The following is a 24,343-nucleotide window of genomic DNA, read 5'->3' on the forward strand; positions in this document are numbered from 1 at the left end:
TCTATTAACTATTGAATCTCCTATTAGCCATTTCATTACATTTCTGTTCACAAGCTTGTTGACATTTGAAAAGTCACAGTATGATCTGTTTTATCTATTTAAAAAAATGTATTAATTGAAAAGTCAGGGGGACAAAAAAGGCAAAATATAGACTCCAAATGCACAGACTTCCAGGGCAGAGAACACAGTGAGCGTTTAGCAACAGCCTGGGCAGAAAGCTCTCTGGGTAAAATGAAATCTGAGCATTAAAAGTGGCATTTCAGGCTTAATGGTTTGTTAAACACCAACAGGCTCCTGCCTAATTTGGGAACAGGTCGCTCAGGACAACATATTTGCCCTCTGTCTAAATTCAGTTTCTAAGGAGACCTAGTCTGGTTTTCAAATGAATCTTTCCTCTATGGGATACAATCAGCATAATTATGACATTTCAGACTGTTTGAACTCAGGAGATTTTGATCTGGGGTGCAGTCTCAGAACTGGAGCCCAGATCGAGGGTCTAAACAGCTTAATCTCCCCTGTAAGTGTGTGTGTGTGTGTGTGTGTGTGTGTGTGTGTCTACATATATTTAGATTCCCGTGTGAGCATCCTGCTTCCCTCCCCAAAGCCCAACGAAAGGGTCCCACTGTACAATGCCACCAAATTGTTTGGCATAGACTAGAATCAAGTCAAATGCTGACTAAGGGCAAAGATAAACTCCATGGAAGCTGGCTTGAGGGAAGGGGACAGTCAATTCCTATTTTTAAAAAATCAAAAAACAAAAGGGGAAACCAAAAAACCTTAGGGGAAGGTATGCTCCACTTTGACCGTGGAGAGAAGCAAAACAAAACAAAACAAAACAACACACCACCACAGCAGCCTCCTGCCTACGGTATTAAAACCAGGTTCTGAACTATCAAAAGCAGTTAACTAGTTTAGGACAGACACCTGGCTGTTGCAATAGGGCTCCAGAGGGTCACTAATCCTTCCATTCACTCAGTTAACTGCTGGATCCCCCAAATTGATTCAACAGGTATGCAGTGGTAAATTCAGCCCATACTGAAGCCAAAGGGAAAATCAGCAAGGGGCGGGCAGCTCTTCTCTGAAAACACCCGAGGAACCAGCCAGAAAAGCTTTTATGGCCCCGACAAGTTTTCTGCTGAATACTGAGCACCTAAATTACCCTTCCCTAATGGAAGTTACATTTTCATGCTCAGTCAAAAAGCCAACAAAATATACAATTTATACAAAATAGCGTCAACCTCTTAGGTAGTCTTTTCTAGCACTTTTATCCCAATTCACAACATATGTCTTGCTATAAAATAAAATAAATTTCTTATAACCAACTTGTATGTGGCTGTTCATATCACTGCATTAGAACTGACTATGGGTGATATTAGAAACATTCTTACATCCGACCACAGCTACTTAGCATGACAAAGGAAAATGGTGAGTTTGATCAGAAGCTATAGGTATACGGGGAAGAGGAATATCATAATAATTCTTATGATTTCCTAAGCAGACAGGCTTCTTTTTGAAACAAACACATGCCTCATTACAGAACAATTATGGAATGGAGCATTTCAATCGCAGTTATACAACCCAACACTGGTGCATAGAAATAATTCTTAAGTATAAAATTCACAAGAAATGTAAATGGATAAACTTGCTAAAGCAGCCATGTATGCCCTTTCTCAATATTGGGATTTCATGAAAATATGAGAAAATAAAAAACACTTTTAAATTATTCAACAATATACAGCATTAGTTTCTCACAAAGTTCCAAAGAGCCTGGACTGGAGATGTTTCCAGGTGAGGATCCCACAAAGAGGAGCTGTATGAAACCGTTAGTAGTTTACAGGAGATTCTCTAGGTTTTAATCACACAGTAAGTGCAATCTTTTTTACTGGGTATCTCTTGGTAGGAACAGCTCAGTTCTTACACCCTGTCCCAAGGTTAGTATATTCTCATATACTGAAAAAAAAAAAAAAAAAAGCAGTACTGGTTTACTTTTTATAATACAATTTCTCTCAGCGAAAAAACACTGGATTTCTACACCCATCATGCACAAATGTAAATTGAATTCTTGCCAATTCATGTATTTTCATGAGGAAAAATGGAAATATTCTCATGGTTCTGCTGTTCTATATTTTAAAAGAAAAAAAGAAAGAATAGACCATGTTAGGTGCTGTTACAGGGATGGGTTTTCTTTGTCTGGCAGATTTAGTTGCAGGTTTTACACAAGAAATAATTTCTGCTGTATTTTCACCAGTACAAATGGAACTACCTGTGTTGCCTTTTAAAACATTCCAAATTCTAATTTTTAAACTAGAAAATATGAAGCCAGTGTGCAACCTATAGAGTCGCCAAAGGAGAGCTGCCACTAGCTGAACTACTCAGCTAAATGGCTGGTTTGCATTGCCCTGGTCTTTATCTAGCACTGAGAATAGACTGCTGTTTTATCCAAAGAGGAATAAATTGCTGTTATTGTGATGTTAGCCCATCACTTGGCATTGCAATTCAAGTTTTTGTGAGAAAGAAATGTATGATCTAACTGCAACTTGACCTATGCCTTCCGAGATCCATCTAGGTGCTCTAATGGAGCAGAAAAAGTGGTGAACACAAGGACATGCAAACTGATGGTGAAAAATTTGTTTGATGATAGAAGGGAGCGGAGAAGACATTTGAGAGTCGCTGTGTTTATGACAGCTAAGTTTGTTTAACATGCAAAAGGATTCACCCCCAGTCTCCCACCTATCACTTTAATTGTATCACACTAAAGACACCCTTTGCCTCTACTAAAGATATAAGGAGGTGTAGCTAACCTCCTAATGACATTACTGCTAAAGTGGGCACAGATGATTCCTTACAGATAAACATCTGAATTTCCACAAAAGGCATTAGAGCATCTCCTGGGTGCACTAGGCAAGGATATGCTTGGGTTCCCTGCAGAAAAGTCATTCTCTCTTAATCCTAGGTAGCATCTATTAAATGTTGACTACACACTTGAATCGCGGCAGAAAACATTATATACTTACTTTAAATAAGATAATTGTGTGATTGAGTTTTTAACATCTCCCCCTGCTTGCAATCTAGTTTATCAACCATTCATCCAAAATTTCTCTGGAAAGGACCTATTTTGAAAGAAGCCTGGAGAACAGCAGCCGTGAGATTTGAGTCCTGATAAAGGCTCACTTTTCATTCATAGTCAGAGCCTAAATGTGCTCTTCTTGTACCTAAACAGATAATAAGCACTCAGCACACTTCTCCTCCTTGACACAACACATTGAGACTAATCACACATAATTGGAGAGGAGGGGCAGAGGGCTGGCCAAGCTATTGTGTCCAGAGGACAAATGGTCAGTTTATGAGGCTTTGGGCTGATGTAGTCATTGCTTATACATCTATAGGGGGAAAAAACATCCTGTTTAAAAGGAAAAAAAGAGAACCAGCGAGGGAGACAGACAAAGAGATGGCAGAGTTAACACAATTAATTTAAGGGAGATCAGAACGATATGCTTTATTTTGATTCACCAGAACAGAATCGTGGTGTTTTGCTGTGTTTACAGATTAAAAACTACTGCCACCAAAATGAAACAAAGACCAAGATATTTTTTAAAAGTGTGTGTGTTTGGGGGTGGGGTGGGGGGGGGGGAATCGCCAAAAGGAATTCTGTCTCAGTTAGCTGTAAAAACATTTAGCGTGCTCACCAGTCCAACTCAAATCTCAGATAAGTGGTTTATACACATTTAAAGACAAACAAAGGTTTGGTGCGGGAAGAGCAACAAGCAGCCTGAAAAAAGAGGCATCCAGGATGGCTGGGGAATAATGTGGGTGAGGACAGGTGGATTCCATAATCTGCATGTGGAATGTCGCAAAGGTGGTGGGGATGCAAGTCCTGGGCGCTGGCCAGCCTCAGGGAGCCAAGGGCTTGCTGCATATTCTCCCCATGACAGGTTTCTGTTTTTGTAAAATATTCCCTGGGTACTTGACGTTTTCTTCATCTTTTGAGCAGCTTAATCTTCTATCCACTTTTGGTTAAAATAAGCAGAAGTGGGTAATGAAGGTTTTCTTCATATATACCCTGTTTTTCCTTTTTCAACTGAAAACAAAACAAAACAAAAAAAGGTAAGGAGACTCAGATTAGGAATTTTCACCAGTTGATTTTAATGTTGAGGATCCTGAAGACTTCTTACCTAAATACATTGTTCTGGAAAAAATAAATCACACATGAAAAAGCAACTCAAAGTAGTACTCAGTGGTACTGACATGACAATATTATGCATCGAGATGAGAATCTTTTCTTTTCTTTTGGTGCGGGGAGGGTGTTTTTTCATAAAGCACCACACTGCTTTTGTGACCTCCATGAACTGTGAGGCACTTCAGTGAAGGGAGAGCTGGGTCCGCTTCACCAGAGCAGACATGTGGCATGGAAGTTTCTGCTCCTGGTCCTCCGTGCCCTCTGCCAAGGCCCCAGGAATCAGACAAGCAGGCCTTTCAGACCACTGTGTGGAGACTGTGGCAACACCTGGGCACAGGGGAAAGGCTCAGGGGCCTAAGACATTGCAAAAACTCTCCAGCTGCTTCTTAGGGGTTTTAATATTCAGGATAAGTAATTCAAAAATTCTGTTCTCCCAGGAGAAAAACATATTCCAACAATTAGAGCAGCAAGCTTTGCTACTACTCAGGTGAAGTTCCCAGAGCCTTTCCATGACAGATTTTAAAATCCGATCAGAGTTCTCAAATCTAAAGTACATGTTTCCTCATCTGGCTAGAATAATTCTGACGGTCACATTGATACGTATTTTAGCAAATAACGTGCCGTTTATGAAGACAAAATTAATATTTTCTGAGCCAATCATTAATTCATTTTTAAATTAAGAATCAGAAACAAATATATTTTTTTATCTATACATGAATCCAATTCCTTTATTGCTTCAAATCAGACCCCCACCCCCTGCCCCGAATCTAAGTGAATGGCTCCAACATGTCACTGCCCTGGATTAGTAGGTCTGGGGCATAACTTGAATTTTTTCAAAGTGCATATTTCTTCTAAATCATACTCCCAAACTATGACATACCCTCACTATTAAGGGCAGGAGAGATGAGCTTGCTTTTCCTTTTCTACTGGGGAATGGAAAGGCAACGCAGTTTTTACTTTCTAATCCATTTTCCTAAGATGTGATGGTGGTACAATCACTGAAGTGACTTCATTCTGTTTCCTTAATGGAGTCTGTTCTGTTTACAGATAATTGTCTATTTAGATATATCCTCATGGGTTTTTGTTGCCACCAAAATAGAGACAGTGTTAATCCTAAACACAGATCCCTCAGTATCACTTAATAATAATAATAATAATAATAATAATAATAATAATAATGGGGCCAGGAAAATGGCTTCACCAACTTCCCAGGCCAAACCCACCAACAGGGACCAACCAACTGTAAATACCTTTGTTACCAGTTGCCGTAGTGATAGGAGCTCACTGAAATATTTTACAGAGGGAAGAGGGGGCCACGCTCGTGAAATTCTTCCTCAGGGATTGGGGATAAGGGAAAGTTGATTACTCAGCGTGAGTCAGCTGACCTACCCACTCACTGTGCACTAATATACAGACTCAAATGAGCTCTTTATAAAGTCCCTGAGGTAATACGTGGGATAAATCATTCTTCTGTAAACATGGGTTAGAAATCACTTTTAACTTGGATTCTGTGCTGACCTCTGGAGGCCAAAGCAGAGGCTTCCTTGCTACAGGAGGCCAGGTGCCAGCCCTGGGGTGACTGACGGGGAGGCCTGCGGAAAATGGGGACGAGCCGACAAACCCTCAAAGGCCACACTACACCCCAGCTCCAGATAATTTCCGAGTCCGGTCTGTTGTGTGAGGGTACTTGGACACACACAAAGCTGTTAGGAAATACTTGCTTCAATGGGAGAACATTACGTGGTTTAAGAATAATTCCATTTACCTAGGCTGTACTTCTTTGCCCAATTAATAATTATAATTCTAAGACATAAAAATCACCTTGAAAAAACAAATGAACAAAAAGCAAATTGTGAATAAAACAATTTTTCAATTTCATAGGTTACAACAGGGTCTTGGAGGACTGAACTAAATTATATGGCTGCTATTAGTAGAATTATGCTTTACTTCATAATTGGATGTAACACGCTCAGCCTTGCCACGGCGCGAACAGCAGCAGCGGGAGTGGAGTTCAGACTGTTTACCCTTTACAGTATCCACAATTATCAACAGCACACCACACAGATTATAAGCACCAGCCACTTGTAATGTGGCATTTTGAATAGATAAGCAGAAGTGCAATATGGCCGTGCTTTTAACACAATGTACTGACTTCACAGCCGAGCCCAAGCCTATTTTCATGGCTAAGTACAAAAATACAGAAAATAAACACATGGGTGGTTTTGCAAAAGTTAAAAAAAACAACAACACAAAAACAACAAACAACCACCTATGGCATGTAAAATTATATTTCAAAGAATATTTGCATGAATGAGAGTAGTTTTATCAACTAATTTCAAGCCAGCTGTAATCTCTGAGTCAGGTCTCTACCTTGCTAAACAATTTACCATCTTAACGTCCTTCAAGCTTTTGAGCCACACCATCCGGCAATGCATTTGATCCCCAGCCTGGGGGAGACCAAGAGGTTGGGTAGGGAGAGGGAAGTGTTTTATTTTTTTATTTTTTCCCTGTTGCCTGAACGAACAGAAAGGCAATATTTTAAAAACACACTACACCTTTGGCTGCCTGGTTCCTGAGCATGCTGGCTGCATGGTGTGGGCACAATTTAACAAAAGCACTGGCAGAAAAGTGCAGAATGGCACCGTTTTGATTACAGGCTTGCTTTTTAACGGAAATAAAATTTCACAGTTAACAATGAGAGGTGAAAAGTTTAAGAGGCAAAGCTGTTCCTCCTGATCACTGACTGTTAATCAGCTTCATGGGTGGTTGCCTAAATCTGTAGATTTTTTTTTTTTTACCTTGCACTACTGCCAAGATTGTAACTAATTTTTTCCCCTGTTGTAAGAGGAGGGGTGAAAAACTCGGCACAGAAGGCAGCTGTGTATGAGTGACGTGAGGCACTAATGCAGAGGGCAAAATTAAAATTCATGAATCTCTTCACAACCATTTGTGTAACAAGATTAAGACGGGACAGCGGAAAAGAGCCGCATTATCAGGCGTCTTACAGTCCTCCAGCTGGTTACGCTCTATTCCAACACAGTAGGGCTAAGAGGATAACACGCAGCCTGAAGGAAAACGCTGCTCCTCCATTTGGGAGCAGGCTCGTCGTAGGGACCATGGGGGTTTGGCCAGAGATGGAGAGGAAGAAAGCTGATTGCCGCTCAAGATGGAAAACTTTTAAGCCTCGGCTATTAGCACGCGGCAAACAAAAGCGGCCAGGGTGGAGGTTCCCGGCGGCCGGGCGGGCCCCTACACGTCCCCGAGCCAGGCCCCGAGGGGACCCGGGTGGCTGGCTTTGGCCGATGTCCCTGCGCCCCAGTGAAGAGCACTGGATCAGCGAGCGGCTGGGACGCTCCCCGCTCCCCCCAGTTTGGCCCGCGCGGCTCACAGTCGGGCCTGTGGGCGAGATCCCCACAGAGATGTCGGGGCATCCTTCTCTTGCAAAGGAGAACTCCACGTGCGAGCTGGAGTGGGTCATGGGGTCTGGCTCCGTCCAGCCAGCACATGGTTGCGTCGCCCGGGAGCAGGAAAGCCGGGCTTTCTAGCTTCTGGTACAGAAGGGACAAGAGGCGTTCTTTTGCTGGAAGCACACCACCAAACCGGCGGCAACTGCTCTCACCGTTAAAAATAAACATCAAGGGTCCACGTTTATAGCATTTACCTAGGGCACGTCAACTCTGCAGAATATTCCCCTAGGGTTCTACTTCTTGAAAACAAAATGAAACGTTCACGCCTCACCACAACAACCAAACGGGGAGGGGAAATGCTTCCTAGTCCAATTTCTGCAAGGTGGGGAATTTAACTTTTAAGCAATTAGGGGGAGTAAAAACTAAGGCCACATAGTTATTTATGGGAATTTACTTTCGAGGGACCGATCAATCAGTCCGTGGTTATTTACGGAGGACTAACTGTGGGTATAAATATAAATATATCAATATAAATGTAAGTGGCATGTTTAGTGATTTATGGAAAGTACCATGCTTAGTAGGGTAGGAAACATTGGAAATAAAAAGAGGAAGATGCTGTCCACTAGCTGCTGACAATCTCAAGTTCTAGACAAAGGAAAGGTGGCCACCAAGGCTTTGAATGCCTCTCATGTTCCAACACACTTCAGATCTTGCAGAGAGGAGACAGTGTATCAGGCCCAACGCTGAACTTCTCTGCTGGTGGAGAAACCCACACTTTTGCTCTTCTGAGCTGTGACTGAGAAGCTAAAAACATTGGTTGTTCTGGGGGGAAAGTGAACGGGATATTGAAGCAGCCATCAGCTGATCCCTGTAGCTCTAGTGGGACCCTGGAGAGAAGGCTCGTTTTATCCCTTTGGATAACAGGGGAGCTCAGGGGGCCAGAGGGACCCTTCTCCCACCAGGTGAAGCCCCCAGAGCCATTCCCTTTGTTCTGGGGAGGGGTTGAAAAAGTAAAACATCATTCAAGAGAGTCAGGTAACATTTGAATAACGTGCCACTCTGTTTTTATTTTCTAATTGTGAGCAAAAGGCCTGATGCCACCAGTGAGGGGACGTGATTTAACCCTTTCAGTTCACAAAGCATCATTTCTTTTCCAGGGGCTAAATGGAGCCCTAGAGACCCCAAGAAGGGAACCCATTTCCAGAAAGTGAGAAATTCCCTTTTCTTGCTGGGAGGATCAGATTCACTTTGGATATAATTTTTTGAAAGTCGACACATTTCTATGTCATACCATAGTCCTGGGAGGTAAAGCATGCTGTTCACATTTTTCCAGGAGAAAATTAAGGTCAGGCCTTTACTTTCCTGTGGTCACAACTTACAAAATCATGACAAGTGAAAGTCTCTTGCCAAGGTCAGACTAGTTCAGAGAAGGGCAACTGCTGTACAGCACAAAATACATGAGTACTACACGGTATGCTCGGAACTGGTGACATGCATTGGCCATCGTGAGACTCCTAAAAAGTTTTCGGTGGAATGCTCGCCTCTCAGTGTCCTATATTGCTGTATACCTATAAATAATAAAAAGGCTGATAACATTGCTTTATGTAAGCAAGCTTAGAAATCACTCTCAGATAAGTGCTTTTGACCTAAATCTTGTAGTGCCTCGCTCTAACATTTAACCCCACAACTGTGAAATTTTGGATGAGATTTAACAGTCTCAAACTGCCAACTGACCCAGCCATAAAGCCAGCAGAGATAAAGATTTACAGTCCAACATGATACAATTAGACATCCACCTTCTATTTATTTCAGTGCAGTTAAGCATTTAACCTACTTAAAAGCCTGAAGGTTTTTCATTAAAATATAAATGCTTGTTTATCATTCATTCTATGCTACCTCCCCTGCATATTACAAATTCGTCTATTATAAATGAAAAGATTACTTTGTTTCAGAGAAAGGAGTAAACAGGAATGGTGTCTGTAAAATCCTTCTAGACATGCAAAGATAAAAGATGGCTTTACCGCACCAAATAATCAGATACAAATAGCTGTTCAGAAGCAGCACACCTAAGGAGTACTTTAATCAAATATTTAGGTTACCTGCCAAAAAGACCATGATCTCTTCAAAATGCAATGCGGATTAAAGTGTTATCTAACACAAGCAGAAAACTAACCTTGGAGTGGAAGTTTGAAATGTGTTCGTCATAATTTTCATGTCTATGGATAGAGAAACCAGCTTTTTCAGCTAGATTGCAAAACTGGTTTAAAGTATTTCCTCGGCGTGGGGCAAACACCATTGCTTTCCCCTAGAACATTGAAAAGAAAATGTACACATTTTAAAATTGGAAGGCAACCAAACACAAAAGACATTGGTCAAAGCATTTACTATACTGCTCTCAGGTAGAAAACTCAATTGTTCTTGAAATGTCCACACAGGATGGGCATTTACAGTGCGAATAATTTCAAGGATAGATATATATCAAATGAGGAAAATAAAATATTCATATTCAAATGGCCAGTTGCTTTTCAAGCAACGCATGTAATAAACAACATGTGACTCCAAGTTGGTATTCTGTACCATACATACCTCTTTTGGGTCCATTGGTTTAAACGATCTACTAGATTTTAGAGTAACTGGTCCAGGGCATGCCACCCACCTTGCGGTTCCTTAGCAGCTGACAACACATCCACAGTCCAGCTCCAGAGCGTGTGGCAACAGACGCCTATAAATGTCAGTTTATTATTCCCTGAAAATTCAGTACCAAGAAATGCTCCATAGAGAGAAGCAACCGTAAGCCCTAAGGAGAATTTTCCCATTTCAGTCTTTTCTATGACCATGCTGTCAGAGACAAGGCTACAAGGATCTTGATTTCCAACTTCATTGAATCCTTTAAAATGGTCATCATTATCGCTAGGCAGCTCCTCACAGCACTCAAATGACTGCTTTGCAAAGAAAGTGGTATAATGAGGGTAAGCAGGCTTTTCTAAGCAAACTGCACAACCTCATAAGATTGTTGCCGTGGCGAGAATGAGAGGACTTGAATAAAATATATACAAAATTTCAGAAGACCATCTGACATGAAACTGCACGATGACCATTTGCTAACTACCGGATGCATGTGGATTTTTCCTCACCCTCTTCAATGTGCACAGAATGGCTAAACTTCAGAATCTTTTTTTTCTTCTCTTTATTTGTTTAAAAGATAACTGCATGCATCTGTTAATTTCAAGGTTACACTTCACCTTCATGAAATGCCTCTTCCGGTTTTGAGGGAATCATGGAAATATAACCCAGTTTCTTATGAAAGGTGGTTTACCCTTCACACCTGCCAACTATTTACTGAGCCACTGGTACGGGTCAGACACTGGGAGAAGTGCTCTCTATACCTTGTCTCCTTGAGTCTTCAAACCACCAACAACGTAGGGATTATCAGCTCCATTTCATAGGATGCTCAGATAGGTTGAATAATTGGCCATGATGACCCAACTGGTAAATGATTGGAAACTCACCAGATGCAAAGCCAATGTTCTTTCCTCTCTACTCCATTGCCTCCTTGTGAGTACTGGTGACGACAACAACAGCTGCCACAGAGCTAGGTGCTTCAACCTTCCCTTTAATCCCCTCAACAATTTTCTCAACAACCTTGTACGGGAGACTCTACATTTTACAGATAAACAAGCAGTGAAGGGGTTGAAGAATACAACGAGGAAGTGTGTGGTAGGAAGGGTGTTGGACTTAAAGGGGGTCTCCACCATTAAACACCTGTGTGACCTCAGGAAAAGCAGAAAAAGTCCCGGAGCTGTTGAGCTAGAAGGGACCTTGGAGATGGTGTTAGTCCAATCTTCTCATGAGGCAGAAAAAAAACTCACGTCATCCTAGCTTACCCACTGCAGTTTCCCATCCACCAAATGGGAAGAACAAAGCCTACCCTGCCTTTCCCCACCAGCAAATTCTGAGAATCAAATGAGGTGACAAATATGAAAATAATTTGAAAAACAAGGCTACGTAGATATAAGACTAGAAATGTCTACACCACCTAATAGTACTATACAAATTCTATCAGTTCTCTCTCCCTCTCACTCTCTTGCCCTCATTTTTGCCTGCAAGAAAACACAGATACACTGTCCCAGAGAGCAAGTGTGTTTTCAAACTGTGTTTACATAGACATGTACACACTCAGGCCCATACTTAGAGCAGCACTGATCATGCCACACACTTTGTCAGCTTTTTCAATATTAATTGCAATTTTTCGGGCGTGTTTCAAACTTAGCAGCAAAAATTCATTTTGATGTGAAGCTAGATATAATACATAGTCTCAGCAGGGGAGCAAAAGCCCTCCCCCCCATAAATACTAGGTCATTTAGTCATTTCTAAGAGCTAGTTGCCATTCTAAGAGCTGGTTGCCATTCTGGAGTTTTGAATAATGGAAGTCATTTTATTTTAAATTTACCTGCAAAAATTGTCTTACCGTTACAATGGAAGAGCTGATTTTTCACAGCTCTTATTGAAGCTATTTATCATAATGTTTATAGGGCTATGGGGTTCTTGGTTGGGTTGATGCTTGCATTTACAAAGTACATGCTCCCTATACTGCACCCCCTTGTTGGCTGGGGTGAGCTGTTAGGCGATTGCGACTACACATACAGCACAGCTCTCGGCTGAGACATCTCTTTCCTCCTTTAGGTCTCAGTTTACCTGTGCTTCCGGAACCACCCAATCTAAAACAGCAGCCCTTCCCTCATCACTTTTCAACCCCCTCTTCCTGCTTTATTTTTGTTCCTAGCACTCATCACCGTGACGATGGGACCTTCTAATGTTTTATTTACTGCATTTTCTCAGGGCCTAGCATATAGTAGATACTCAACCAATATTTGTTGAGAGAATAAACTAAATCCAGATGTTGAATGATCGGAGAAATACACGTCTTTGGGAACTTGAACGCCATGTTCTACGGCTTATTCTTTAGAAAACATTTTTTTCCAAGAAGCTTTTACAGAGTCAGCGACTCTGATGGGATTTCAGAGGGCAGCACTGTGCCCGTAGTACCGTTCCCACAAGAAAGAGAAAAAGCGAGCAGTAGTTTTAATCTCTAATTACTCAGTTAGGAGTTTTAAAATGCTTTCTTTTCCATTTCATTGACTACAGATACCTTTGAGATGTGGATTAACATTTAGGAGGGACAACAGTACCTCATCCATTCATTCAATAAGTATCCACCTGCATCTACCCCATAATGAACGGTTTTAGAGTCCCCGTCCCCATACCCCAGTGGAGCAGGACACTTTGTCTGGTACAATCAGAGGAATATGCCTTACCAACTAGGCTCCAAAAATCAAAACAAGAAAAAATATATAGATTTCAAAATTAGCCCATCACTGTAGAAAAATTATTTTCAGTTTACCAAAGCACAACTTTCTACGCATTCACAGTCACAGAATCATTTTAAACTCAGAATGAACGCTCGATTGGATGTAAAATTTTGACTGATGAGCAGAAGTTTGAGAGAATTCATTTATCTCCGGAGAGGAGACGGGACTAGTTCCACTCAACAGCACCAATATTGTTTACATTGTGGACGCAATTAAATTGTTGCTATTTTGCTAGACTAATCTATACTCACATATTAAGGGGTGTGTCCTTCTGGAAAAAATAAGCATGCTTCAGATTTATTTTAGAAGGAATATGTTATGCCAACAAAATGCCTTTATTCCTTTTTCATTTCCAGGCAACCAACTATTAAATACCGATTACAGGTTTAAGCTTATGTTTCTTTCCTAACCATTTCTTTACCTGATTTTTGAGATGCTGCTGTCCTTTACCTGCTTCCTCCCCTACGTCTCTCTCAGTCCCTCCCTTGGCGTCTTTTCTCCCACCTTCCCCTTAATTGTCAGTGGTCCCCAGAGCGCTGCCTACTTTTTGTTCGTGTCCTATACATTTCTAGGCAACTGTAGTAACGTCTACAACTCTATCACGTAGACATCAAAACTTCCAAGCATTTAACTGCAGCATTCACTATTGCCCAGTGCCCACACCTGTATTTTCGCAAGTCTACTAGATCCCTCCCTGGGGAGGTTCTGAAAGTACCTTTAACCCATTCTGTCTAAAATGGAACTCAATATCTTTGGCAGCAAACTCCTACCATTACCAGAGCACTACACATCTCTCTCTCTCTCTCTCTCTCTCTCTCTCTCTCTCTCTCTCTCTCTCTCTCTCTCTCTCACACACACACACACACACACACACACTGAGTACCTACTTGGTACCAAGCATTTCCATACCCTTCACCTTCAAAATGAAGCCAGGAACCTGGGAATTATGCATTGCCTTTTAAAACCCTTCAATGCCACATCTCTCTGCCCACATCACTGTCATCTGCTGCACATGGTTCCCAAACCATGTTTGAGTTGCCTCCAGGGTGACCTGAAGAGACCACGAGAGAGGTCTAAGCTTCTCACATCCAATTTAACAGAAGCTGCTTCACTTTTCTCTGTTTTGTAATTGGGGAGTTGGCTAAAAATGTTTTTACCAAAGGGCTCTGCTGTTTAAACAGGTTTTGAAAACCACCAACATGGGTGCAACCTTTTGTGGGATGGCAGGGAAACACCCACCTCGGCAGCCTCCTCTCTGCCACTCCCTCATACTCACCTTGAGCCAAACTCACTGCAGCCCTCTAATTTGTTCTTTCATGGACTCCCATGTGTCTGCAGACCTGCAAACACTCCCTTCAGGTGGAATGCTTCTCTTACCTGCAGTTCTTTGTCTGCCTGGTAAACTCTTACTCATCTTTCAACACCCAGATTAGACACCCTGCCCCCGTGATGGAGTTGCTGAGGTCCTTGCCTCCTGCCCCAGTTAGCCACTTCACCCCCAGCTTCCCTGGGTTACCCATATCCTCACCCTTCATCAGGTGACCGCATGCTTGCTTGTCTCTCACTCTGTACTGTGCGCTCCTTCAGGGCAGGGTTACACTGTACCTTACTCTATCCCCAGGTCCTAGCACTGTGTCTGGTACCTGAGAGGCATACAATAAATGTTTGCTGGGCGAATCTGTCAGTGAATACCCATTTGGTTCCCTGTTCTCAATCTTCAGGTCTTCATTAGCTCTAAACTGAACTAGTTGGTCTGCACTGGACCCCTGAGGAGACTTGCTGCTTTCGAGCTCTCTCTTCTCCACTCCAGCCTTCATGCTGTGGCCAGAGAGATCTTTCTAGAACCCACTTCTGACCTCCCCAGTGCTCAAAAACTTTCAATGGTTCTCTGTTACCCATATAATAAAGTCCAGCCTCTTTATCATAGGGTTCTTAGCCGAAAATGGTACCCTACATTATCTCTTGAATCTCCCCATCCCAACCCCCAAACCACACAGACACTCTTATATTCCAGCGAGACCAAAAATGTTGTTGACCACAAACTACAAATGCGTTTTCATACTCTGTATCTGTGAGCACTGCTCCCACCCCCCAGGGTGCTGCCCTCTAGTCCCTTCCTCTGAGGCTTCTATAGAATGAATGAATGAATGCCCTTCTGACTGTTCGAGACCAAAGGCACATTCTGCTGCCTCTAGGGAAACCTTCCTCAGGCCATGAATCACTCTGCTGGACCTCTTCCTAGCCCACCATACCGCGTTGTAATTCCTGGTCCCCATGCATCAGTCTGTCCTGCTGACCTATGAGTTTCTCACAGTGCTCGTTACTCGTTACCTACCTCACAGTCCCCAGCACAGTGCTAGGCAGATAGTAAGCGCTCAACAAGTGTTCACTCAATCAAGACAGAGTCCAAACCCTTGAGTATCTCACATTCTATTAAAGGTATAAATTAGATTCACAGACTGAAAACAGCATTAGGCTATCTATGACCAAATGTGGGGCTGTTGTAAGCCATTTTGTACTGCCCTCTGTAGTCCCATCTCCACAGGAATGATAAATTCCTTGGGGGCAAAGACTCAGCACCTTACAGGCTGAACAAGCACCCAGGTGGACTTCAGAAAAGAACTTCTAGGGCTAGGCCCCTGCTCTGAGGGTCTTCAAACCATCTGGGGATTCTATTCCTGCAGCTGGGAGAGCAGGCCTGGCTGAACACTGCTTCTCCCCAAGAACAGGGGAAGATGTGCTGGGCCTCTGACCCAGCCGGCAGACAGGGACCCAGGGGTCCTTCAGCACCCTCTCAGCTCACTGCGCTGAGCCCACAATCACAAGGCATTTCCCTGACACGAGCTAAAAAGAGGTTTGTACAGGTGTGTGCAGAGATGTCAGATAAAAAAAGATAAGGAAATCTGTCTGTGAAAAGAAATTGCTCTTTTAAAACGGGAGTCCATGGTTTACATTTATAGCACTCCTTGCACACAGGCAGGTCTCCAGGAAGTTGGCGGTCAGTTAGGGCCAGTTTCTGAAGCAGTTAAATGAATTCCACAGTAATATTTTTGAATTCTTGACCATCGGTCAGCAGTGATAAGCTGGAGAGCTGTTGATATTGCCTTCCCATCCATCTCTTTGAGGTCTTGAATAAACTCACACTGTCTAGCTGGCTTGGCTCCCCTCCCCGTACCCAAAGCCATTTCAGAGGAATATTAGTAGATACTATTTGTTGGTTGTCATTTCTGGACTAAAGTTCAACTTGCAGGCTGCTGTGGCTATTTCAAATTACATTTGGGTCCCCTGATATTGGGCATTGGTGATGTTCTTTAAAGAATATAGTACCAGAAGGTCACCTATCAATCACCAGCAACAAGAAGCCACTCACTGGAGGGAAAAAGGTGGGGGACAGGGGAAAGGTTGCATCTTGGAATGAGTAAAATTTGCTGATTTCGTTTCTTTTTAATATCTATTCTTTTCTTTTTTTTTCTTTTTTTTCTTTTTTAAAGTTTGCTAGAGAGTCCCTTGTAGTATTCTGGCAGGAGTCAAATAGTTTACAGTTTCTCTCAATCAGCAAGCTGAGGAAAGTTTCCATTTGGGGCAGGTGACAAACATTTCCTGCTGACATTTTGGGCTGCCTAGAATGACTGACTTTCCAGGCACAGGTGCCCGGTTCGCGGAGAATCTAAGCTCAGCCCTGGGATTTGAGATCACCAGGAGCCCATCCTATTGGCTAAGCTCTCTCTAGGGTCTCCCCATTTATGACCCCCTCCATTTATGACCCCATGAGAACAACTGAAAAACAGAGAAAACCTTCCTCTCAATCTACTTTCTTTGCTTCTGGAACTCTGACTCCCGACAGCTGATTTGCCCTAGCTATAATAGAAATCAAAGAACCACACTCCCCCAAATGACAGAATCCTTTTCTTCCCACAGCTTGACACTTGGACCTTCATGTGGCAGTTATTCATTTCTTGCCATCTAGTAGTAATCTCTCTCCCTTCACACAATGCAGGCTTTCTATAGTAAAAAGTGTTGTCTTCATCCAGGTACACAATCCTCCTGGGACCCACGCAGGGCCTGCTGCAGGTATGCAGGACATGGGTGCAGAGGAGATGCTGTGGGTGCCCAGTTGTGTGCAGAAGTTGTCAAAGTCCAGGTCAAGAAAATGGTGTATTCCCTCCCACCGGCATTTCTTTGAGCAAAATGCTTGGGAAGAGCCCCCTATATTCTGTGCTTACCACAGCCAGAAAGCCTCTGTAGTTCTTCCAGGTAGCAAGAGCTAAAACATATTCAGAGCCACTTGGGCGCTAAAGCTTTCCAGTGCATTGGCTTGTTCATGCCCCATTTTACAGATGGGAAACTGACTTTGAGAGATGAGTCCAGTAAATGGCTGGGTAGGAAGAACACACTTGGGTTTTGTATGCAGATACTTCTGACTCCACCGCTACACTTGACCTTCAGAAACTGGGGCTCTCCTAGGAATTTGAAGCGTTTGGCACAAGTGCAGTTTTTGCTGAGCACCCTCAGAACTTCTTGTATTTCAGGTTGAATTTGCTGAGCCTTAAATTACCAAGGACTCTGGACCCACCGGTGTAGCCCCGAGTTGTTTCTCCATGGGCCTCTTGTGGCACCTTTAGCCTTTGGGCCACAAAACCATGGAAGAGTTGTCTGGGCTCAAGAAAACATTAAAAACAGCTCTAACTGTATCGGGATAAAACTTTTACTATAATCTTAGTCTTGGACTGTGACTTCCATAACACATTCTCTCAGCAGGAAGCATAACAGCCAGCCCTGAGAGCTAAGAAGGGTTCAGTTTTTCCTCTGGATACCCCCAAGCTCTTGGAAGCCTTCCAGCCCACTGGCACAGGCTGTGGAGCGGCTGGTCACTGCCAAGTCCACCTGACCCTTCTAGAATCCACCTGGGTGCATGCCCAGGCAGTGGAAGTGCTCTGCCTCCCAAGACCTCTCGATGGGGACGAGATTCCTGGGTGGAATCTCGTATGTTCATGTGCCACCAACCACTTGGATTTCCCCCTTACAGTGGGCCTCTTACCCCTTAGGCCAGAACGCCTGGAAGCCTTGTGTATCACCTGTCCCGTGAGGGGCCCATTTCTAGTACTGCACTTTGCTGCAGGCCCCGCTGATTTGGCCACCCCACTTCTCACAAAGCATGGGTAAGTACTGCCCTTGTCAGAGCTCAGGGTGAGTATCAGCTGTCAGCAGGAGGGCTGCCATCTTTGCTCAGAGGGGACTGTAGTGTGGAGCCACACTTCAGGCCAGGGGGGAGTACGGTTCAGGATTTAATAGAGGGTACAGGAGAGCTTCTAGGGATTCCAGCCCAATCTGCATTTAGGTCTATTCATAGCTTGGGCAGTTTTCTATTGTAAATCATCGGAATGATTTACAATAGATTCTGGGTAAATCATGCAAATCTGCTGCAAAATGGAGTATTTGCCACAAATAGGCTTTGAAGGGGTGTTGGTGATGAGTGAAGTACTGTTTGTTCGGTGTGAGATTCAGGAGTCCTTGAAAGCATTGCATTTATGTATGATACATTTTCATAGAGGCCTTTACATCCAAGAATCTCAGTACCCTCTCTGAAAATCCTGATCTTGCAAGTACTCACAAGAATCACCCAAGGCTCACAGGTGGGGACGAAGAGGCCCCAAATTCCTTATTCTACGCTCAAGTTGGGCTGCCTACCCCACCATGGCAGCAGCCATCAATAGCTTGCAGCACGTGGCTTCCTTGCCTCGAGACCTGCTACCCACCTCACAGAGGGAATTGAGGAGGCCAATTTAACTTAATTGATTACCACTTACGAAGCTGTGGTTACTCCTCTGAGAGGCCTATTTAAAGTTTCTGAGCTATATAGAGATAACAAAATAAAAAGCAACGGTGTAAGGCAAAGGATGATTATCAAATTGCTCTGGGAAAATTCTATTCGTGAAAAAGATATAAAAGAAAGATTGAAAGGTATTAGTCTCTAAGTCTCACTGAGGTCAGACAGACAAGAGCAAACCCTCTTTTTAAAAAGTCTTTAGAAACAAAACTTTAGAAAATACTTTACACACACACACACACACACACACACACACACACTCGCTCACTCTGAAGTTCTTTCTCAAATAAATGTGAGTTCCTTAGATTGCATTGATATTGTTAACCTATTTTAAATTCCTATGGCACAGCAAGAGTCTTACATACTCATAAGATATTTTTTTTTTAAATGCATGAGCTTTAAACTCGTTTTCTTACTTTAAATTGACGTATATTAACTCTCCGTTTAGGCTGCAGGACCTCCTAGCTTAGTATAACAGCCCAACAAAATAAGAGTGGATACAAACTCTGTAATTTACTCACAGGCATAAATGGATATATAAATGTAAAAATGTGCACAATATTTTATGCCATGCTTGGCTTCATTGTGACCTAATGATTATAATATGTAAATAATGGCTTCCTTTTAAAGCAAAGAACTTTTAATACACAGATTCATCTGAAGTCCTTTTTCTTTAATATCAACAGAAATAGAGAGAAAAAAATATTCTTCTGCAATAAGTAAACATCCAGTGACCAAGGTTACCATTGAAGGGATTTAAGATGACAGAAGTCAACAGAAAACTTTCAGTATCATACTTCTACTTTAATATGAAGATATTGTTATCAAAGGAAAAGACTCGAGAAATTCTTTGATAAAAATAATCTCATACTATCTTTGAAGCGGTTTCATTTATTTTACTACCCACTGTGTTCCTTATCAGAAGGCCAAGGGTAAGAAGTTTCCTAGTTATGATTAGGAAAGAATCTGATAGATCAGAAGACCCAATTGAAGTTGGACATAATAAGTATTAAAGTATTACATGACATTAATCCTGCCATTCCATTACTCTCTCCATCTTTGTGCGCAGACTAATTATTCTGAAGCCAGTGTTCAGGAAGAAACAGAAACATACTTACCCTGGGCTGGAGTAATCTCTTTATTGCATCAACAAGGCTGGCTCTGTACTGGTCCAGAAATAGGCTGACATTGAGAAGAGAGCAGAATCCAGATTAAACTAGGTTTTCAAGGTTGATGATACTAATGGAAACAAGTACAAGACTAATTACACATGTTTACTCAACACTAAAAAAGAGAAATTGTTTCCTTCTATTCAAGTGTCTTACTGGAATAAAGAAAAGATACTGTGGTCGGTGGGATCCAACCAAAGCCAAGCCATCAACATGCAGGGGGCCAGGATTCACACACGACAGGAACACGTGTTAATGCTAAAGGAACAATTTCGAAGCTGGAAGTTGGGGGATCAACTCGCTAAGGTGAAGCTCTCCCAGCTTCCTCTCATTGGAGCTTAGTCTCTGTAGACCGGGGCCCTCTGCCCACCAAGGGTGCTGTAAGGCCACCCTCCAAACACAAGCCACCAGCCCTGTTACACCCAAACCACAGAGCAGATCTCAGGTGCTGATGGTTTTCAGCGACTAGGAACAGCACTGAGGTTAGATTCAACGAGTGAACTAGGACTAAATGGCTCCAAAAACAAAGACAATCCTTAGGCAGGGTGTCATAGAGACAACGGCAACTCGGGAGTTTTCTCCCTTGATATCCATGTTGATTTTTTTCTACTTCACTGTCTTTCTTTTGTATCCTCTGGTCTTTTGAGAATTTCTGTGGTTGCTCTGTTACCCGTTTGGCGGGGTCAGTCTGACCCTGTCTTCACCAGGTCTTAACTTGGATGCATGTGACAGTTTCCTTATCTGGGACTCGCAGGTTAGAACGTTGGGAAACCTTGTGCATGAGCCGTCCCATGAAGGTCCTAAGCAGGGCCCCTGCTCCCTTTTCTAGTACTGCAGTTTGGTGCAGGCCCCTCTGACTTGGCCACCCCGCTCCTCACATAGCGTGAGTAAGTACGGCCTACTCCAGGGCCCTGCCTCATCCTTCTCGGAGTGAAGGGTGAGTATCAGCTGTTGGTAGGAGGGCTGCTATGTGCAGCTACGTTGCAGGCGAGGGGGGAGTGTAGTTCATGGTTTAACAGAGCTCTGGCTCCGACCTTTCTACGTTACCTTGGGCAAGTCACTTCACATGAGACCTCTGTTTCTTTGTCAATAAAGGCCGAACTATGTGGCTTTGGTGGGAATCAAATTAATAATATATGTTAGTTGACACATACTTGTTGATCACCTACTATATCCCAGGTGCTGTTTTAGGCATTGGAAAGAAGCTATGGATAAGACCAAGGTCCCGTCCTCAAGGAGCTTCCAGTCAGTACTCGTTTATGCATCGCTAGGTCTAGCACGGTGTGCACACATAGAAGGGACTCAATCAACAGTCACTTGCTGCCTGACTGGCAGGACAGCACAGTCCTTAACATTGAGGAGCTCGTGTACGTAGGGTGTTAGTTTCAATGGTCCTAGAACAGGCTGTACCTATTCCTTTACGGGTATTGTTAAGGAAGAATCAGCATTTAGGTAGTTTCACCAGACTAGGTTCTCTGCCAACCCTCTCATTTGAGAAGGAGGGATGGGGAGAGACGTTTATGAGACGTTTCATCATGACCTGATTAGAAGGTTCATCTGTAAAAGAATGCTTTGAGCAACGGAAAAAGAACACTCTTAAGATGAGCTAGATATCATGTCTATGAATAGAACGGGAATCTGACTTATCCCATTCCATCCACCAATCAGGATAACCTGATTTACCCACGGGAAAACTTTCTTATCGTTCCATACAAAAACATACTTAAAACTTAGAGCACAGAATATGTTTCATTCAAATGCTATAACAATTTGCCTTTAAGTCATATTCATCAGTGATTACTAACCATTAGAGACTGATAAGAAAGAATCAAACTGTATCTAAGTGTTTTCAGTTTTTTCTCTTCAGGACTAAACACCTATTTTTTAGTGAGCTCATAATATCTAAAGCTTTAATAACTAAGCATTCTGGTTTTGTTTTTTAAGAAGACCATGGTGAGAAAATATCTCTGTCATGTCCTCAGGCCTACTGGAGCCCTGGCTGGTTGGGATCCACAGATTAAGCAAAAGACCATGCTCGGTTTATACCGGTGCGTCCTAAGAGCTGGCAAGATTGTTAGAATAAAGAAACAGCATCTTCAAAGCTGAGTTTAAAACATAACCTTATAAAATACTATTTCTACGTAACGTTGCTAATGGTGACACAGATATTAACATCACAGCTTCCTGGAAAATGCAGCTTAACACACAGGACACATTCCAAACAGTTATTTGAAAGATAATGTTGTCTATTCCATCACTCCAAATCAAATTTCCCAAAAGTAATTGTTGTGATTCTCTAATAGATCTTTATTTCACGCAAGCTCACCTTTCTCCTTAGCTCTGATGCAGAATTTATAACACTTTGTAAGATATGTCATGTGAGCAATTTCAATGTGCTTTAGTGGGAGTGATACATAATCTCCTGAAAATTCACCCCTTAAATAAGTCCTAATGGGCTCAGAGAACAGCAGTAGCTTAAGTGGATCTATTAAAAAAGGCTGAGTGGGTCAGCGATTGGGATGGAGATACCATTTCAACTCTCCCTTCAGTTACTGATCAAAAGACATTGACCGTCAGTCTGCTTTGGCCATTAAAACACACACACACACACACCCTCTCTATATAATTCACCTGTGGAATCAACACTTGCTTTGTTCTTTTGATCTGAATCACAGATTTTATGACAAAGGAAAGGTGCAGGGCCATTTTCATCACCTCCCTTAGAATCAGAGTTTTATGCAAAGCACCCAGCATTTACACCTCCTCTCATAGGGAAAGTAATTAGTGCAGAGAATAAGGAGGCATTTCTCTGTCACTTTCCACAAAAAGGAAGACCTCTATGTAATTTTCAAGGTGAAATGTGCTAAGTTAAATTCACTGTTTCAGATTAACTTTCAGCTGAAGAATGGCCTCTATCAGTGGTTATCAATTGATTGCTGTGGGAGCTGGCACGGATGCCGTATTCTGATCTCATTTGGCTCTGCCCCGTAGGTAGTAAGATCTTTGGCATTTTGTGTATCTTCTTTGGGACTGAGTTTCCTGGGACTGAGGTGAAAGGGCTGACTACATTTGGGTTAAAGATCTTTTCAGGTGTAAAGGTCTGTGAGTCGTGATTTAGAATTATCCATGATTACAGCATCTGGAAGAAAACACAGAAATTCTAGAGCCTATTTTGAGGGGGGAAAATTTTTTTCATGTAAACACCCTAAAAACCAAACTTTTTCATCATTGCTAGTAAAGTAAAAAAATGATTAAAAAGAAAGAAAGAAAGAAAGAAAGAAAGAAAGAAAGAAAGAAAGAAAGAAAGAAAGAAAGAAAAAAACAACCCAGCATACATAGTTAGTAGTAATGCTCAGAGAGCAAGTGAGGTGATACACCTTCTCCCATTTCTTTCCAAAGTCTCAGGCTGCAGGCATGCAGATACGGTGCTGACTGACCTACATACCTAGCTCCACGCGTCAGGCTATGGGTGGCATTTCAGATTTGCTTTCCAAGCCTTTAGAGAATTCAAATGTACAGAATCATTTTTATTTTTGCATTGCTACAATAAACTGGAAAGCCATCAAACACTGAATGAAAGCATTCATTTGATTTATTGTATATGAAAAAAAAACAACCTTACTTCCAGACTCTTAGGTTATTGTGATTGAACAGGAGTCTGGAAAGGCAGGCTTAAAATTAACAATCACTCACGAGTCTAAACTCTGCAAAGCACTGGGCTGGACGACATTCCAGCAGAAAGGAACACTTCCATTACATTCGACATGAAACAAGTCAACCAAGAAACTTAATAGGCGGGTTTTTTCCTACACCTATGGTTAAATATTCTAATATTTTGATGTTTGTCAACAGCATCCTTTTGCAGGTGTGGCTGTACCTCGATTTTTCCTTCTGTTTATTTTCCAAGTTGACATTTTACATGTTATTTAGGAACTGTTGAACCACGAAACTATATTTCATTGTCAAAAATGCTGAATGGTGAAATAATGACTAGCTTTCACAGTTTGCCTTTTTATTTTATAATCTAGTTGAGCTAATAATTTAGATGTGAACCAAGGGACTGTCTCTTCTGGGAAATGAGTTATCTCGCCCATTGCCCACAGGTTTATGAATGTTTGAATGTAAATATATGAATATATGAATGATTTGAGAACACAAACATATCACCGCTTGTTGTAATCATGTGCATTTTACTTGAACCACAGTGTGGGTTTGGAATAGGTTTGTGAATAGAGCTTGTTTTCATGTAAATGGGATCAAGCAGTACCACTGGTTAGCTATTCAGGGAATCAGACAATGCCACCCTTGCTGGAAATGCTTCAGTAAGGATTTAATCCATGTACCTAATATTTGCACTCCAACTCTTGCTTCATATCCCTGTGGCCTCATCCAGA

General features: G+C 42.3%; 1 protein-coding gene across 1 annotated transcript in view; it reads right to left on the bottom strand.

Annotated features, from left to right (window-relative positions):
• Positions 1-3,621: 3,621 nt before the first annotated feature.
• The window catches only part of CAMKMT (calmodulin-lysine N-methyltransferase), a 332,239-nt gene continuing 311,517 nt past the window's right edge, over positions 3,622-24,343 (bottom strand). Inside the window, 3 exon segments of the mRNA XM_033125648.1 lie at positions 3,622-4,078; positions 9,758-9,889; positions 19,899-19,962. Coding sequence (XP_032981539.1) covers positions 4,001-4,078; positions 9,758-9,889; positions 19,899-19,962 — 274 coding nt within the window. The 3' untranslated portion in view covers positions 3,622-4,000.

This window comes from Rhinolophus ferrumequinum, chromosome 13 (genome assembly GCF_004115265.2).
Source record: "Rhinolophus ferrumequinum isolate MPI-CBG mRhiFer1 chromosome 13, mRhiFer1_v1.p, whole genome shotgun sequence".
Classification (NCBI taxonomy): Eukaryota; Metazoa; Chordata; class Mammalia; order Chiroptera; family Rhinolophidae; genus Rhinolophus; species Rhinolophus ferrumequinum.